This window comes from Muntiacus reevesi, chromosome X, assembly GCF_963930625.1.
Source record: "Muntiacus reevesi chromosome X, mMunRee1.1, whole genome shotgun sequence".
Taxonomy (NCBI): Eukaryota; Metazoa; Chordata; class Mammalia; order Artiodactyla; family Cervidae; genus Muntiacus; species Muntiacus reevesi.
The window spans coordinates 91236011-91250201 of NC_089271.1; the positions used below are offsets into that span (position 1 = coordinate 91236011).

General features: G+C 39.7%; 1 protein-coding gene across 1 annotated transcript in view; it reads left to right on the top strand.

Moving 5' to 3' along the window:
* Positions 1–14191, top strand: part of TRMT2B (tRNA methyltransferase 2 homolog B) — a 47767-nt gene that overhangs the window by 10399 nt on the left and 23177 nt on the right. The window contains 6 exon segments of the mRNA XM_065916799.1: positions 168–222; positions 1534–1578; positions 1581–1670; positions 3013–3052; positions 3055–3096; positions 4889–4959. Coding sequence (XP_065772871.1) covers positions 168–222; positions 1534–1578; positions 1581–1670; positions 3013–3052; positions 3055–3096; positions 4889–4959 — 343 coding nt within the window.

Below are 14191 nucleotides of genomic sequence, written 5' to 3' on the forward strand. Positions count from 1 at the left end.
AAGTGGTCTCCCCGTCCTACTTCTCCGCCATCTTCTCAATATGAGTTAGGTCTTCTGAATGACGGGTAAAATGCCTGAGCAGTTGGCGGCAGGAAGTACTTTTGCGGAGTAAGATGCTCAGTACATATTTAGATATTGAATTAGGTACCTGGTTTATTTTATTCAAGGCTGGCTGATGTTGTGACACCACTCTGGAGGCTGAACTATGAAGAACAGCTCAAGGTAGGAACCCAGCTCAAGTCTTCACTACTCCATCCCATCAGGTACTAGATTTGTAGGAAGCTTGGCTGGAAAGCTCTACCCGGATGCCCCAACAGGTCCTTAGAAAAGCAATATGCTAATGAATCTGAAATTTTCACTTTAGGCCAGTTATGTCTTCCAAACACTAGAGCCTTATATCCAAATGCCTGTTTCCTGTCTTGATTTTTTTGTGTGTGTGATACTTATAGCTGTGTGTATGTGTGTAGCAACTCTTTTTGCTTCATATATAGCTGCACTTTCCAACATGGTAGCCACTAGCTACATGTGGCTATTTAAATTTAAATACAGTCAATTCTGCTCTAATGCTTGTTTTGAAAATGAAAATTTGTTTCAACAGATTGAGGTATTAGGGAACAATTTGAACATAATGAAGATTTCATGTTTGCTTAGGAATGACTTCATCCATAAGAAACAAGATAAAAGGGTATCCATACCCAACTGAACTGAGCTGGGTATGAATTCATAAAATGAACACATGTACACATATCATATATCCCTCAACTCCCTCAGTTCACTGAGTGTGTTATGAGCCACAGCCATTCACATCTGCTGTGAGAACTTTCTGTTCCACCCACGTAACCCTCTTTTCACCATCTCATGGTAACTCACAAGTGGATAGCCACTTCCACAAGCAAGTTTCAGGTCTTTGTGGTAACGTGCCATACCATTTATACATTGTTTAACCGTTTAACATGCAGAAAACTGTGTTGTTTTTATTAGTTTCCTACAGTTTCTGTGAGTGTAACTGATAAAAGTTTGGAATGTGAGTGCGCAACCCCATTTTCCCATGAGCCCTGTGATTTGTTTGGAGTATTGTGCATAGTATGGAGTAAGAATGCTTGTCATACATGATAGCAGAGCCAACTGCCATTTAAATGAAATAAGATGAAAAATTTGGTTCCTCAGTTGCATGAATCACTTTTCAAGGGCTCAGTAGCCACCTGTAGCTAGTGTAGGCTGCCGTATTATAGAGAACATAACACCAATAGAGAACATTTCCATTATCACAGCAGGTCTACTGGACAGCACTAACATATAGCTGGAATGTTCAGTCTAAAAGGTCAGGTAGAACGATGAGTTTACACAAGAGCTCACTTAACCTTTTCCCAATACCATGTTAGATCTGTGGCTGTCCCATCATTCTGAGTTCCTTATCTACTGAGACCATGACCCAAGGATTCATGGGACTACTTTCTCTCATCCTGTTTATTTTCTCTTCTTTGAGTTGATACTGCTGAAGTTGTTTGTTTCATTGCTTATGTTCTTTTGCAGGTGAAATTTGAAGCTCAGAAGAAAATTTTTCAGAGACTAGATAATTTTACCTTCAAGGGCTTAATGGAGTCAATATGACAACAACTGGACCCAGATCCAAAGGGCTCTGTTGTTTTCTCCATCCTGTTATACCTTCTGTAAGTCCATACTTCCCTATCCTTTATCTACTAAGTCTCCTTAGTAGCTAATAATATCAGCCAATACTTACCTGGGTACTTGCTTGGTACGAGGCTCTATGCTAAGTGAGTAACATGCATCATTGTCTTGTTTTACTATTTCCAGTCACACTGAGGGTTAGACACTATCATTTTACAGATGAATACTTTAGTCTCAGTGATTTTATTACTTTTGTCTATTTTAAATTTTTGGCTGCACCGAGTTTTTGTTGCTGCACACAGGCTTTCTCTGGTTGCAACAAGCAGGGGTCTATTCTTTAGTTGTGTTGTGTGGGTTTCTCATTGTGGTGGCTTCTCTTGTTGGCAGAGCACAGGCATTAGGGCATGCAAGCTTCAGTAGTTGTGGCACATGGGCTTAGTTGCTCCATGTCATGTGGAATCTTCCTGGACCAGGGATCAAACCCATGTTCCCTGCATTGGCAAGCAGATGCTTAACCACTGCACCACCAGGGAAACCCAAGAGATTAAATGATTTGCTGAAGGACACACATCTAGAAAGTGCCAGATCTAGGGTTTATACTTAGGTCGATCTGATGCAAAGCCACTTTTTCAACCAGTACACATTGCTACCTCCTTAAAAAGATCTCAGACTTTGGAAAACTTATAATGAGGCTGCAGAGAGGCAGAATTTAATTTGTGGCAGAGGTTGACAAACTATGGCCCAAAAGCCACATCTGCTCTGCTGATTGATTTTGTAAATAAAGTTTTATTGGAACACAACTGAGCTCACTCGTTTATGGATTATCTGTGGCTACTTTTGCACTGCTATGGCAGAGTTAAATAGTTGTGATAGGGACCATACGGCCTGCAAAGCCTAAAATTATTTACTCTCTGGCCCTTTATTGGGTTTCCCAGATGGCTCAGTGGTGAAGAATCTGTCTTCCACTGCAGGAAACGCCAGAGACATGGGTTTGATCCCTGGGTTGGGAAGATCCCCTGGAGAAGGGAATGGCAAACCACTCCAGTATTTTTGCCTGAAAAATTCCATGGGCAAAGGAGCCTGGTGGGCTACGGCCAGGGAGTCACAAAGAGTTAGACAAAACTAAGCACACATGCACACTTCCTTTATGGAAAAAGTTTTTCAGCTCCTGCTTTATGGAAAGATTGGGACTCTTTTTCTTCTATGAAGTGTCTATGGAGTGCTTTTATCTTCTCAGCCATGGACTTTCATGTAGTCATACCTCCCAATCAAACATCTTTTATTTTTTTCTCATCCAGAGAACACTCTTTCATTCTTTGTATTGTTGTCCTGCTTGGTTTTAATTGACCTGTTGTCCCTATCCTGTCCTTCTGCCTTCTCCAGCCTGTCATTGATGGCTACTGAAATAAGTCCACCTTCTCTGTGACAATCCAAAGACTGTGGGGTACTACCTGGGAACTTGGAGAGGTCAGCTGAAGCATGGGCCTAGTAGAAATAACAAACCAAACACTGAGAGGAAAGGGGAGGTTGCAGAGAACAGTGTCTGTGGGAGTGGAGAGGAGTGGGAAATATGGTGGATTTAAAGAAGGTTGAATTTGAAGCCTTTGATGCCCCATGGACTGTAGCCCACCAGGTTCCTCTGTCCATGGAATTTTCCAGGCAAGAATACTGGAGTGGATTGCCATTCCCTTCTCCAGGGATCTTCCCAACCCAGGGATCGAACCTGGGTCTCCTGCATTGCAGGCAGATTCTTTACCATCTGAGCTACCAGGGAAGCCCAAAGGAGAAGGTTGAATTGGAAGCCTCTGATTCAGAGCACGATCACAAGGTTAGTTGGAGATGTGGTATGTATATATACACAATGGAATATTATTCAGCCACAAAATAATGAAATAATCCCATTTGCAGCAACATGGATGGACCTAGAGGTTATCATATTAAGTGATGTAAGCTAGACAGATAAAGAAAAATATTATATTGCTTATATGTGGAATCTAAAAAAAAAATAATACAAATGAACTTATTTGCAGACCGGAAATAGATCCACAAACACGAAACAAATTTGCAGTTACCAAAGGGGAAAGTGAGGGGAAAGGATAAATTAGGAGTTTGGGATTAACATAGACACAACATTACTATATATAAAACAGATAACTAACAAGGACCTACTGTATAGCACAGGTCCTTGTGTTATATATTAGACTATACTGAATATTCTGTAATAACCTGTAAAGGAAAAGAATCTGAAAAAGAACATATATATGTATGTGTGTATATGTGTATATATCTGAATCACTGTGCTGTACATGTGAAAATAACACAAAATTGTAAATCAACTATACTTCAATAAAAAAGACATAAAAAAACAAGGTTAATTGGGGATACTTTTTGGTGAGTATTCTATTATAGTGCTAGCAATCAACCTCTGCCCCCAGCTTTCTTCCTCTAAAAACCATATGCCTGAGACCTAGTAAGCACTTCATCAATGTTAATGCTCGTACTGTTGCTCTCTCATTATCATCACTGTTGTCATCATTTTCATCATTATTGTCTTCGTTTTATGTCACTTTCTGTACTGACGGCGGTCTCCTGCTTATTAGAGAGATGCCCTTTCTATTTTACATCCCTAAGTCCCTGAAAATTAGAGCTTTCTGTGATAAATCTACCTTAAAAGAATTGGTAGGGAAGGTGAGTTCTGTGAGGGAAATCACAATGTCATATTTCTGAGACTTAATTCCAGTATCCATTCCCAGATTCCATTCCTGAACTTTCCATTTGCCCATTTTCAATAAATCCACTTGAAAAAACCATCTTTTTATATTAGTCACACTGTTTAATATCCATTTGCCTTAAACTACAGTTCATTAGGGCAGGCACTTGGGTTTCTTTTTTTCCCCCTGTGTACTGAATTAAATGAGTATATGACGTCAGTGTTCTGTTATTCACTAACAGAAAAACAAAACCCATTACATTTTATTTCCCTCTTAAAATCTGAACAGAAAGCATACATTGTCATATCATGCATTTGTGGCAGGAGAGAAAATATTGAGAACTAGCTCTGTTAAGAATAGGTGTTTTAATGGCCAGACCAGGAAGCAGATTTTTCCTTTGAAAAATGTCCTTGAGCATGAATTAGGTACTTTGCTTCTTCACATCTGCATATGCCTCTTTGGAGGAGAGGATTTGAGTTGCCAGACATTCTTCTACATTATCTTTTAGGAAGAAAACCATGTAAATCAATTTTTTTTTCTTTCCATAGACAGGGACGTAGTCTGTGTATGGTCTAACCATCTGAAAAACATCCCCGAGAAACACAATCAAGTGGCCCAGGTAATATGGAACAAAGAAAGGCTGGTTGAAGATGACCCAGGGCATTGCAGTCTAACTACAGCAACCCTGACATTTTAATAATAGAGCCGCATCTAGTGCTGCAGGGGAGGAGGGGTTCTGTTCTGAAAGTGTACCTCTTAACGTCAGAGAGAACATTGCTAGTGTTTCATTTCAGAGAGGATGGTGAGGAGGAGAGAGAACTGCATCCATTATTGCAAATGTCAAATGTCCAAGGAATTTAATAGGGGGAAAATTTAGAACATAGAGGTACTGATGAGGACAGGATAGCAGGTAGCATATGTCTGAAATAGTGGGAAGGCTAGTGTTTTCAGCAGAACAAGGTTGAAAAATATAATGAGAGATGTGGGAGTGGGCATAAGACATCTACATCATGACATTTTTACATCCTTCTGTTTCATGTACCCATTATTTACTGAGTACCTACTATGGGTCAGGTACTGTGGTAGGTGCTGGGGATCCAGGGATGACTGACTCAAACATGGTGCCTGCCCTCCTGGAACTTAAAAAGGCAAAAGCCTTACTTACAAGGACTAAACAAGACTCCCAACTGACATACTTGTTCCCTATTTATACTTACCAGTATCCATCAGCTTTCTGACACTTGGTGGTTCCTTCTGATAGGATACATCTTGACCTCAAAGATTTCCTGGCCAGGACATAGCTCTCATCATAGCATCATTCTCCAAAAATCTTCCTACATGACCCTTATCAGCATCTTCTCCCATTGTATTCAGTGACTATTCTAAATTCTTACCTCTCCTCAAATTTCCTATCCCATCACGTTTACCTTTGCTTTTGACAGATGGCTGTGCCTGGTTCTTCACTGGAAAATTAAGACCATCAGATGAGAACTCTCTTAGCTATTTCCCCTACCATCTACCAATTTTGCTGAAACCTTACCCCCCTTTTTCCTCCTATCTTATTGAAATGCTGTCAGTTCTCCCTGTCCAAGGCTGTTCTTCTTGAAACACCATCTTGGACTCATCTCCTCTCTCCCCAGGATCCTTGCTCCTTCATTACATTCCCTCTTTTACCTATTTATTTACCCCTTTTTCCCACCTCTGTCAGCTCTTTTCTTTCAGTTCATAAGCATGCTCAGTATATTTCATCTCTTTAAAAAAAATCTGATGGTTCTTGCTTCTGCCCCCAATAATCCCTAGAAATCAATCTTTCCAAAGTTATCAGTGACCTCTGTTTTGCCAAGTTTAATGGAAACTTTCTGCCCATAACTTATTCAACTTTTCTCTGCCTTTGGCACCACTTCTTATTCTTATTTTCCTCCTTGGGAACACTGTTTTTGTTTGGTTTCTGTGATACCATTCTCTGATGGTTTTCCTCCTGTTTCACTGGCCAAAATCTCTTAGTCTTTCTCATGGAATCTTTTTCTCATTTTCTTTCCCATGATAAGTGTTGGTGTCCTCCAGGACTCTGCCCTTGGCCTTCTTTTTGAATATATTCATGGAGATTGCACACCCCTATAGCTGATGATTGGAATCAGTCAGTCAGTTCAGTTGCTCTGTCGTGTCCGACTCTTTGCAGCCCCATGGACTGCAGCACAACAGGCTTCCCTGTCCATCACCAACTCCTGGGTTTTACTCAAACTCATGTCCATTGAGTTGGTGATGCCATCCAACCATCTCATCCTCTCATTCCCTTCTCCTCCTGCCTTCAATCTTTCCCAGCATCGGGGTCTTTTCAAATGAGTCCGTTCTTCACATCAGGTGGCCAAAGTATTGGAGTTTCAGCTTCAGCATCAATCCTTCCAATGAACATTCAGGACTGATTTCCTTTAGGATGGACTGGTTGGATCTCCTTGCAGTCCAAGGGACCCTCAAGAGTCTTCTCTAACACCACAGTTCAAAAGCAGCAATTCTTTGGTGCTCAGCTTTCTTTATAGTCCAAATCTCATGTCCATACATGACTACTGGAAAAACCATAGCTTTGACTAGATGGATAGATGATTGGAATGACCACCTATAAATTGACAACTCCTAAACTTATATTTTCATTCTAGCTCCCTCTTGAGCATTGTCCTGCAGAGCTCTTCAAGTCAGCATTGGCCCACATCAAGATTTCTCAACCTCTGCACTATTGACATTTTGAATTGAATACTTATTTATTTTTTGGGGCTGTTAGGTGCACTGTAGGATGTTTCGCAGCATCCCTGGCCTCTGCCCTTAGGAACCATCAATCAGTTGTGACAACCAAACATGTCTCCAGATATCTTTTCTGCAGTACAATCACCTCTGGTTGAGAAACATTTCCCTAAACTAAATTTATCCTCTTCCCTTTCCAAGTGTGCCCTTTTTTTCTCACCTTAGTAAATGGTAGCAACATGTACTAGAAACATATATCATCTGTGACTTCTCTTTTTTATGGCTGGGCCATGCAGCTTCGAGGATCTTAGTTCCCCAGCTAAGGATCGAACCCATGCTCCACTGCAGTGGAAGTGCAGAGCCCTAACCACTAGGCCAGTAGGGTATTCCTCTAGATTTCTCTGTCTTAATCCCACCTCTTCCTCCTCAGTCGCATCTAATTATCTCCAAGTCCTTTCAGTTTTCCTTTCCTTTTTTTTTTTTTTTGATGCTGTGGGGCAGGGGTGGGGGTTGTTTGGTTTTGGTTTTGTTATTTATTTATTGGGTTCAGTTTTTCTTTCTAAAAATATCTTGACTCCATCCTCTTCTTTCTATTTCCATCACCATTATCACTATCATAATCACTGCCACTCCAGTCCAAGCTTCCATCTTCTCTCAGACTGCTGCAATAGCCTCCAAATTGGTCTCACTATTATTTAGGGTCTGTTTGTTATGCATGTGTGTGTTCTCAGTCGTTCCATTCTTGTTTGACTCTTTGCGACCTATGGACTGTAGCCCACCAGGCTCCTCTGTCCATGGGATTCTCCATGAAAGAGTACTGGAGTGGGTTACCCTGCCCTCCTCCAGGAGATCTTCCCCATCTGGGGATTGAAGCTCTGTCTCCTGCATTGTAGATTCTTTACCCACTGAGCCAGCTGGGAAGCCCCTATATTCTTATGACTCTATAAATATTCACTCCTGAGCTAAGTAGATGTATTAAGATTTTGTTTCCTTTATTGTACTATTTTTTTCTTTCATTTTGTATTATGGAAAATTACAAACATATTAAAGTATAGAATGGTATAACAAACCACATATACCCATTACCAAGCTTCAATAACTACCAACACGTGGCCCAACTTGTTTCACTGTACTCTCGCCCACTTTCCACTAACCCCTTTGGATTTGTTTGAGGCAAATTCTAGGCATTATATTATATAATATGCAAATACTGCAGCTTGAGTTTTAACATAAAGGACTTAAAATTTTAAACATAATTTCATACTCCTGTCACACCTGAAAATAAGCATTTATCCCTTAATGCCATCAAATACCTAGTAAACGTTCAGATTTGGCACTATTTTATCTCAAAAAAGGGGCTTCCCTGGTGGCTCAGATGATAAAGAGTCTGCCTGCAGTGCAGGAGACCTGGGTTTGATCCCTGGATCGGGAAGATCCCCTGGATAAGGAGATGGCAACCCACTCCAATATTCTTGCCTAGAAAATCCTATGGATGGAGGAGCCTGGAGGCTATAGTCTATGGGGTCGCAAAGAGTTGGACATGACTGAGTGACTTCACTTTCTTTCTTATCTCAAAAAGCTTGATTGTTACAGTTGGTTTGTTCAAACCAAGATTCAAACAAGGTATACACATTGCATTTGATTAACATGTCTCTTTAGCCTCTTAATTTATAAGTACCCTTTTCTATTAATTTCTTTGTCCCTGCAGTTTACTTTTTGAAGAAACTGGTTTGTTTTCCTGTGGAGATTCTCACTTTCTGGATTTTGCTTATTGAATCTCCTTGATATCATTGAGTGTTCTTCCTCTATTCCCTGTATTTACTATGAGCTGGTAGATGTAGAGTGTTTATCAGAATCACGTTTGATTTTTGGCAAGGATGTTTTTATACATAATGTCTAATGGGCTGTCTTTTGGTGATGTTAAGATTGAACAGTTGATTCAGGTATCATCAGTCTCATCCACTCATTGAAAAGTTCCCTGTCAGCTTTTCACCTAATGGTTTAGCTGTCTTTGGTGATCATTGCCTAGGTCCATTATTTCAGAAAGGGGTTGCAGTGTAGTGATATTCTAAATCTATCATTTATTAGTGAAAATCCTTATAGAAATAACTTTTCCCTACCAATCCTTTGATTACTCTAAGGTACTCTTACAAGAAAAGGCAGGATAAATCCTTGTTTCTTTGTCCTTCCTCAAAAGGTGATCAGTTAAATGTGTTTGTTTTGGTACCATTATGAATCATAAATTTTTTAGCATACTTGATATATTTCAACCTACTACAGCTACTAGAGTTTTCTTGGTACTCAGAATATTCCATTTTTGGCCAATTGAAACCTCTTTAGGTTGCTTATGAACCCTAGATGGCCCTGATAGTTCTAGAATGATAGGCTATTTCTAGCACATCTAGTCCATTTTCTGTTTAGGAGCTGAAATCAGCCGTTTCTTCAAGGGATCCTTGTCTCTTTTAATGAGAAATGGCAGGGTGCTAGGTGGGTGCATATTTATACTAAGTTGGTCATATTTCAAAGCCGCTTTAAGTGGACGGTGCTAGGAAATATTTTTTAAAAGAAAATATATCATGAATTTATAGCTATATACCCAAATCAAATTAAAAATTACAGAGTTTTTACTTAAATCCTTTGATATTATATTTTTATCTCCTGTCTCTTGCAGTAAAGACTTTAGTCCTGACAACATTAGCATAATTACAGCATAATTAGCATTAGCATAATTGACCCTTGAACAAGGCCACGATTAGGGGTGCCAACCACAGTACAGTTGAAAATCCACCTCTTATCTGTGATTCTTCATCTGTGGATTCAACCAGCCATGCATCATATAGTTCTGTAGTACAGGTTTAGTGAAAAAAATCCTCCTATAAGTGGACCTATGCAGTTCAAACCCATATAGTTCAAGGGTCAGCTGTACCTGTTTATTCTATATGAGTCTTTATGCACAATTTCAGAACAGTTGTACTAATATTACTAACAAATGGTTACTGAAAAGAGTTCGAGATCTCTGTCCAGTTCTTTTTGTCAAATTATTGTGACTGTGAAGGAATTCATCTCTTTGTAGTTACATCACCAACTTGACACTTGATACATGGTTTTTTTTTACTCCCCCTCATTCTGCTTGCTTTCAAATTTTAGGGATGAATTTTTTTTTACTTTTTCCTTTTGATTGAATTCTTAAAATAATTTTATAAAATATTTACATGGTTTCAAAGTCAAATCTACAAAATGAAGGTGTATTTAGATAGTTCTAGCTTTTACCTCTGCTCCGTCTACTCAGTTCCCTTCCTTCATCTACATTATTATTCACTTTTATTTATTTGTGAAAAATGAAAACATATTTGTATCTCCCCCTTTCTTAGCTAAAAGGTAGCTTAATGTGAACATGGTTCTGTATCTTTTTAAAAAATTAATTAATTTATTTTAATTGGAGGCTAATTGCTTTACAATATTGTAGTGGTTTTTGCCACACATTAACATGAATCAGCCATGGGTGTACATGTGTTCCCCATCCTGAACCCCCCTCCCGCATCCCTCAGGGTCATCCCAGTGCACCAGCCCTGAGCGCCCTGTCTCATGCATTGAACCTGGAGTGGCGATCTATTTCACATATGATAATATACATGTTTCAATGCTTTTCTCTCAAATCATTCCACCCTGGCCTTCTCCCACAGAGTCCAAAAGTCTGTTCTTTACATCTGTGTCTCTTTTGCTGTCTCACATATAGGGTCATCATTACCATCTTCCTAAATTCCATATATATGCGTTAGTATACTGTATTGGTGTTTTTCTTCCTGACTTACTTCACTCTGTATAGTAGGCTCCAGTTTCATCCACCTCATTAGAACTGATTTAAATGCGTTCTTTTTAGTAGCTGATTCCATTGTATAATATTGTAATATTCCATTGTGTGTACGTACCACAGCTTTCTTATCCATTCGTCTGCTGATGGGCATCTAGGTTGCTTCCATGTCCTGGCTATTGTAAACAGCACTGTGATGAACATTGGGGTACACGTGTCTCTTTCAATTCTGGTTTCCTCAGTGTGCATGCCCAGTTTTTTTCCATTTAATAATGTACTTCATTTTTTTTTAAAAAAACTGCTTAGTTTTATGTAATGTGATGATTTTTAAAACTTTTGGTTCCATTGACTTGATTAATTACATCATTTTCTCATTAGCTTAGTTTTCTATGAACCTTTTGCTTTTTATTTTTTCTGAGTGCTCTAAGAGCTTTGTTGAACATTCATCAATATTATCCATATGGTCAAAAATTTGAGTTTAGTTTTTTTTCCCTGAAGAGCTTTTTTCTGGAGAATCCATGCTAGGCTTCTGAGGGCTTCTGCTTGACTGTTACCTTGGGACTCCTTTTGCTGTTCTCCTCCTGTCCTTCCCCCTGTTTCTGAGATCCTCTTTTTCTGGTTTACATCCTCATTTGGCTGGAATACAACCTTCATTAACTTCCTGAGGAAGGATGCCTAGGAATAAGAGTCTTTGCATGTCTATAAATGTCTTCATTCTTTCCTGACATTTGATTGAGAGTTTTTCTAGATATCAAATTCTAGATTCGAATCATTTTCCTTTACAAATTTGAAGACTTGGTTTCACTGTCATCTGAGTGCTGCTGCTGCTGCTTCTGCTGCTAAGTCGCTTCAGTTGTGTCCGACTCTGTGCAACCCCATAGACAGCAGACCGCCAGGCTCCCCCATCCCTGGGATTTTCCAGGCAAGAGTACTGGAGTGGGAGACCATTGCCTTCTCCGCATCTGACTGCTAGTGTGGTGTAAATCTAAATGCTACTTGAAGTTATATTTCTTTGTAGATAATCTCTCCCCTCTTTTTCTGTCTAGAAGCTTTTAGGAAATCTCTTTATCCCTGAAACTTCACGACCATGTGTCTCTTCTTTCACCCATGGTGGTGGGCACTTTGTAGCCTTTGTTAACCTGGAAGCTAATACTTTCAGATGTAGGGAATTTTCCTGTGTTATTTCTTTAAACATTTTTTTATTTTTATTTTTTGTCCATGCCACTCAGCTCATGGGATCTTAATTCCCTGACCAGGGATTGAACCCTGGCGTTTGCCAAGTGAAACCGCCAAGTCCTAACCACTGGACTGCCAGGGAATTCTCTATTTTTATTTTATTTTTTGAAATATAGTTGATTTACAGTGTTGTGTTAGTTTCAGGTATACAGCTAACTGATTCAGTTATACATATATGTTCTTTATCATATTCTTTTCCTTTATAGATTATTATAAGATGTTGAATATAGTTCCCTGTACTGTATAGCAGATCCTTGTTGCTTATCTATTTTATATATAGTAGTGTGTATATGTTAATTCCAAACTCCTGATTTATCCCTCCCCCAACGCTTCCCCTTAGATAAGTTTGTTTTTATATCTGTGAGTCTTTCTATTTTGTAAATAAGTGAGTTTGTGTTATTTTTTGAGATTCTGCATATAAGTGATAGCATATGATATTTATCTTTTTTCTGTCTGACTTAATATGGTAATCTCTAGGCTTATCCTGGAATGTGAAGTCAAATAGGCCTTAGGAAACATCACTACGAACAAAGCTAGTGGAGGTGATGGAATTCTAGTTGAGCTATTTCAAATCCTGGAAAATGATGCTGTGAAAATGCTGTACTCAATATGCCAGCAAGTTTGGAAAAGTCAGCAGTGGCCACAGGACTGGAAAAGGTCAGTTTTCATTCCAATCTCAAAGAAAGGCAGTGCCAAAGAATGCTCAAACTACCACACAATTGCACTCGTCTCACACGCTAGTATAGTAATGCTTAAAATTCTCCAAGCCAGGCTTCAGCAGTACGTGAACCGTGAAGTTCCAGATGTTCACGCTGGTTTTAGAAAAGGCAGAGGAACCAGAGATCAAATTGCCAACATCCGATAGATCATCGAAAAAGCATGAGAGTTCCAGAAAAACATCTATTTCTGCTTTATTGACTATGCCAAAGCCTTTGACTGTGTGGATCACAATAAACTGTGGAAAATTCTGAAAGAGGTAGGAATACCAGACCACCTGACCTGCCTCCTGAGAAATCTGTGTGCAGGTCAGGAAGCAATAGTTAGAACTGGACGTGTAACAACAGACTGGTTCTAAATAGGAAAAGGAGTATGTCAAGGCTGTATATTGTCACCCTGCTTATTTAACTTATATGCAGAGTACATCATGAGAAACACTGGACTGGAGGAAGCACAGGCTGGAATCAAGATTGCTGGGAGAAATATCAATAACCTCAGATATGCAGATGACACCACCCTTTTGGCAGAACGCGAAGAAGAACTAAAGGGCCTCTTGATGAAAGTGAAAGAGGAGAGTGAAAAATTTGCCTTAAAGCTCAACGTTCAGAAAACTAAGATCATGGCATCCAGTCCCATCACTTCATGGCAAATAGATGGGGAAACAGTGGCTGACTTAATTTGGGGGGCTCCAAAATCACTGCAGATGGTGATTGCAACCATGAAATTAAAAGACGCTTACTCTTTGGAAGGAAAGTTTTGACCAACCTAGACAGCATGTTAAAAAGCAGAGACATCACTTTGGCAAGAAAGGTCCATCTACTCAAGACTATGGTTTTTCCAGTGGTCATGTATGGATGTGAGAGTTGGACTGTAAAGAAAGCTGAGCACAGAAGAATTGATGCTTTTGAACTGTGGTGTTGGAGAAGACTCTTGAGAGTCCCTTGGACTGCAAGGAGATCTAACCAGTCCATCCTAATGGAGATCAGTCCTGGGTGTTCATTGGAAGGACTGATGTTGAAGCTGAAACTCCAATACTTGGGCCACCTGATGCGAAGAGCTGATTCATTTGAAAAGACCCTGATGCTGGGAAAGATTGAGGGCAGGAGGAGAAGAAGATGACAGAGGATGAGATGGTTGGATGGCATCACTGACTCAATGGACGTGGGTTTGGGTGAATTCCGGGAGTTGGTGATGGACAGGGTGGCCTGGCGTGCTGTGGTTCATGGGGTCACAAAGAGTTACACATGACTGAGTGACTGAAATGAACTAGGCTTGTCCCTGTTGCTGCAAATGGCATTATTTCATTCTTCTTTTTTAATGACTGAGTAGCATTACATTGTATACATGTATA